General features: G+C 48.3%; 1 protein-coding gene across 1 annotated transcript in view; it reads left to right on the forward strand.

Moving 5' to 3' along the window:
* The window catches only part of LOC113207158 (uncharacterized), a 22722-nt gene extending 19362 nt beyond the window's left edge, over positions 1-3360 (forward strand). Inside the window, exons 3-5 of the mRNA XM_052273677.1 lie at positions 741-934; positions 1458-3083; positions 3132-3360. Of these exons, the coding sequence (XP_052129637.1) occupies positions 741-934; positions 1458-3083; positions 3132-3360 (2049 nt within the window). The remainder of the gene's footprint in view (positions 1-740; positions 935-1457; positions 3084-3131) is intronic.
* The last annotated feature ends 1568 nt before the right edge of the window (positions 3361-4928 follow it).

Below are 4928 nucleotides of genomic sequence, written 5' to 3' on the forward strand. Positions count from 1 at the left end.
CCGCTATCGAACACTGCTATCGAATTTCGTCATTTCGCGATAATTACTATGAACAGTTCGTAACTGAAAGTAACCAGTATTATTCATTTATATCGGTTTCGTAGTGGTATAAGATCTAACGGTTGGAAAATCACGATTAACTGGTGTCTGCTCACTCAGTCTGCTCACTCGTTAAAATTGATGTCTTATTTAAAACTTCTCGGATTTCGCCTGAGATTTTAAGGCACCTGTACTAAAATTGAGGAGAAATCACACATTTTTTGAGGAAACCTCCCCTAAATCTGAGAAGCTTTCCTTAAACCAAGGAATTTCCTCAAAGTTTTCTCTTTTCCTTCTAAAAGTGAGACATTGTTTTTACCATGTACGGACCTACTGATTAGCCAGTCAGCTGACCACACTTGGATTTCGAATGTTGCTTTATACGTGCTTGGCGTGCTTATTTGCCTCCTTGAGCCGTGTCCTTTTAATGAATCTACCCTGTCACGTTTAGTTTTAAATGGCGTCAACGTGTTAATATTAAGCTTAAGGCTGTGTAAATCATCAGGTTCAAATCAAATCAAATTTTTAAAATTTTATCCGAATCGAATCTTCTGAAATTCTATGGCCCAAATCGAATCTTTTGAACCACTTACAGCTAACTATTTTCCTTTTTTTTGTGCGAAACGTGGAACTTTTTTCATAAATACGTTTTCGTACATTGTTTAGTCATAACGTAACCCTCTGGGACTAAACGTGTGCAGGACTTGACGTCAGTTGTCGCGGTGCGCATGCGGGACTCCAGTGGCCACGTTGACTTCCGGGTTCGGTCAGGTGTCGTCCGAGCCGCTCTCGTCTGGCTCCGCGAGAACAACCCTCACTACGCCAACATTGACCTGAACGAGGACAATTTGGCTCTACTTCCAGAAGACGGGGATGCCTTCTCGGAAGTACAGGGGTAAGTAATAAGTGGCTCGGCAATGGATATTATCTTGTAAATATGAATAGGGCTATAATATATTTCTGCAACTATTGCTGGTTGTTTCCGAAAAAAAAAAACCGTTTCGCATCCGCTCAGCATAGATTAAAGAATTCTCATGTTTTACTTATTTAGTAATTTTTAAATTCTTAAGGTAAGGCCAGGGTTTTACTGGAAAAGTCAGATGAAAGGAAACTGTTTTCAGTTTAATCTCGAAAGGCACCGACTTTTCGAGTTTCACACAAGCCTTACCTTAGCCTATCTGAACGATCAAGATAGGCTATCTCAATTCGTGTTATGACCGCTTTGCAAACAATTTGCCATTAAATTACGGTTGGTAGTTTTCCGGAAAAATAAATAGGTGAAAAATTCGGTTTGTTTTAAACTTAAAATATGGGGCGGAAAGTAGCATCGGGAAGTGCTTTGTTCATTGTAACGGTGCATTCACAGAAAGATGTTTCCTATGCAACAATTGCTCAGTGGCCTTTTTCATTGCCTAAAGGTATGACTACGAGGAACCCGATGATCCTGCGGCATTCAACGCTTCGCCACCGCCAGAGCCTGCAACCACCGGGTCGCAAGAAGTCGCGAGCCGTGAGGACGACGCCGAGGTCCTCGTCGAGAATGCGGGGGTCGGAGTAGCGGAGCAGGGTGCCCACGGCATCGCGTCATCAGGTGTCCCGCTCTTGCAGCACCACCACCAGGAGGAGCAGGTGTCGGCTGTGTTGGACTGGCCCTCCGGTGGCAGCGCCCCGGTGGACGAGTTCAATACTCCGGGCTATGTAGCTATGGCATTTCCGACCCTTTTCCCCACAGGTGCAGCTGATTTAAGTCTCGACCGGCAGTACCGTGTTACTCCGAGGCAGTACTTCAAACACCTGCTGGAGTACAAGGATGGCCGGTTTGCCAACGACCCTCGCTTCCGCTTCTTCGCGTTCAATACAGTGACGCGGCACGAGGCTCTGCGGGCCGGCAGCCTCTTCGTGAGGAGGAACGAGGCGCTGCAGGGCAGAACGGTCGGCGAGCTCCGCGAGATGGTGGCAGCTAGGCCAGCACTCACACGGGAGATCATGTTTTATGGCGCTAAATTGCACGGCACGCGTCAGTACTGGGGGGCGCGCCTTAGCGAGTTGCTGGACATGGTTAACGAGCTTGGACTGCCTACTCTGTTTGTTACTCTCTCCGCTGCAGATCTTCACTGGCCGGACCTGTTTCGTCTCATTCTAGAGCAGCAACACGTCCCTCTCTCCGACGAGGAACGCGTGTCGCTTGACGAGTTGACAGAGGAGCAGCGGCGAAACTTCATTGCAGACCAGCCATTTGTCCCAAGCATGTTTTTCATTAAAAGGGCAGAGTATTTCCTACTCAAAATTTTTAAATTGATGTATCCCTTAAAGGACTTCTGGTGGCGGTTCGAGTGGCAGTTCCGTGGAAGCCCACATGTTCATGCTCTTCTTTACCTTGAGGGTGCTCCAGATGTGACGCGCCTCAAGGAGATGACCCCGGAAGAGTTTGCTGACGTCGTCGCCTACTTCGACCGCATCGTCAGCGCGTGGAACTGCGGCCTGGGTCTCCCCAACTCGGCCGTGCACCCATGCCGGAAGCGCACCAGCGATGTCGCCCCTGAGGACCGTGAGCGCCACCTGGGAGAGATCCTGAACCGTGTGCAGCGGCACACTCGCTGCTCTGAGGGCTACTGCTTGCGTCGCAAGAGACCGGGCCAGCCTCTAGAGTGTAGATTTAAGTTCCCCTTCCCCCTCTCTGACGAGACTCAGATCGTGTTTGACGACAAGGGCGAGCCCCAATTCGTCCCGCGCCGAAATGACCCTCTTCTTAACGGTCACATAATACCAGCCATTCTTGCGTGGATTGGGAACATGGATGGTAAGCCGATCCTTTCCAAACAGGCCTTTGCAAATTACCTTGCGAAATACGCTGCAAAGGGAGAGAAAAAGTCCATGGGCATGCAAGAACTTTTTCAAGATGCGATGAAGGATCTGAGGGATGATGAAAGTGCGCGCAAGGCCATCCAAAGACGTTGCGTTCAGTCCATCAGCGAAAGGGACTATTCTTCGCAGGAGATCCTTCACCTAGCAACGAGCCAAAAGCTGTGGCATTGCTCTAGGCAGTTCGTAAAGGTAAATTTTTACGCTAATGACTGGGTATTGTGTGGCAGGCCTACTGGAGACGCTGACTCTCAGGACGAAGTAGACGATCCTGACGACGGCCCGCTCGCTGAAGAGGGTGGTGAGCAGGGCGAGACCGGCGGAGAGTCAAACTCTGACCAGGGCGCTCCCAGAGGGTCTGTACTCGAGCGCTATCCAAAACGGCCACGTCTCCTGGAGGAGGTAACGCTATGGTCCTTTGCTCGTGACTACAGATACAACCGAGCAACCAAGCGGTAAGAACTTGCATGTAACATATTTTCCTAGTATTTCATTTCGTTTTTGATGACCAAAATCTATGAGCAGCCAGTAAAGTAGCCATAGTATTTTTGTTCAAATATACTAATTTACCAAGTGTGCAACTACACTGTTGTTAAGATACTGTGAGGTCACATTCTACTAAATGTGAATTGTATAACATTCTGTTAAATATGTCACATTTTTTGGAACGTGACATCCCTGCATCGCTCTGGCCGCACAAGCCCAGTGCATGGTGAGCGTAACTCTGTCACGTTACAACGAATGTCACATGATATATCAGACAATGTGACACATTTAACATTTTGTACAATGTGACATCACAGTATTTAAATAACAGTGTACAACTGTCTCATGTACGTTTGCAACTACAAGTTACATACTTCCAAGAGTTCAACTGCGTAGCAGTGAAGTTGCATGTGTTTAACTCGAAGGTTGTGCATTTGTACGTGTGCCACTACCCTCTTAAACTGCCCCACGAATTTCTTTAGGATTTTGGCACAGAATTGTTCTTTCCTGTTTGCAGAGTTCTCGTTAATTTATACTTCGGGTATTAGTACATTTATCCTGTGAAAAATGTACAAAATCCGAAAACGCACTACGGTTTATCAGAACAATACAAATACGGTTCTCCGCGTTTTTATTTAACTACGGTAATGATCGGTTTGTTTTTACGCATGCACATGTATCAGTCGACCTTTTATTTTCACCTTTGAAAAAATCAGTAGCCCGCGTTGAATGCATTTTCCCTTTTACTGCATGAACATCTATATCTCTATTTATGTAACTCTCTGGTACAACCACATTTTCTGATTCATACACTGGAAACGCAAGTGTGTGAATGTCGCTCACCTGCAGGTGTGTGAATACCCATTCGTACACTTACGGGGGTAAACGTGCGAATTTTCTAAAAAAAAAATAACACACCTTTACCCGTCTAAGTGTACGATTGGATATTCACAAACTTGCGTTTCCAGTGTATGATCGTTGGCGTAGGATTAAATTTTATCTGAATGTTTCCACGATTGCACGAATTGCACGAATGTTTTGTGCATAACGACTGTTTTATCGGTGTTTCGATCCCCCACTACTATTAGTCGCGTTGCAGGTACTTCAAGCCGGCACTCTGCAACATCGTGGGTGTGAACCCTCGTCTCCGCCGCTCCACTTGCGAGGTCCGCAACGAGGCCTACTACCGCCAGCATGTTCTCCTGCACGTGCCCTGGCGCACGGAGGACGAGGCCCGGGGCGAGCACGGCACATGGCGGGAGGCGTTTGTGGCGCACGGAGTGGTTCCGCGAGGAGAGCAGGACCTGCCCCCGGCGGAGGACGACGACGGCCCGGATGAGGAGGAAGTGGATGAGGAGCTGGAGGAGTGGATGACTGTCGCCCGCCACCTCCCCAACCAGGCCATCGAGCGCGTGGAGCTGGGCAGGCGAGACATGGACCTGGCTCACAACTGGGCGGAGGAGGCGGAGCAGTATGGTGACCCCGCGGTTTTTCCGACCTATTTAGCAGCCTGCAAAGACCAGCACGAACCTCAGCGTGTA

This window comes from Frankliniella occidentalis, unplaced genomic scaffold, assembly GCF_000697945.3.
Source record: "Frankliniella occidentalis isolate FOCC.00 unplaced genomic scaffold, Focc_3.1 Scaffold292, whole genome shotgun sequence".
NCBI lineage: Eukaryota > Metazoa > Arthropoda > Insecta > Thysanoptera > Thripidae > Frankliniella > Frankliniella occidentalis.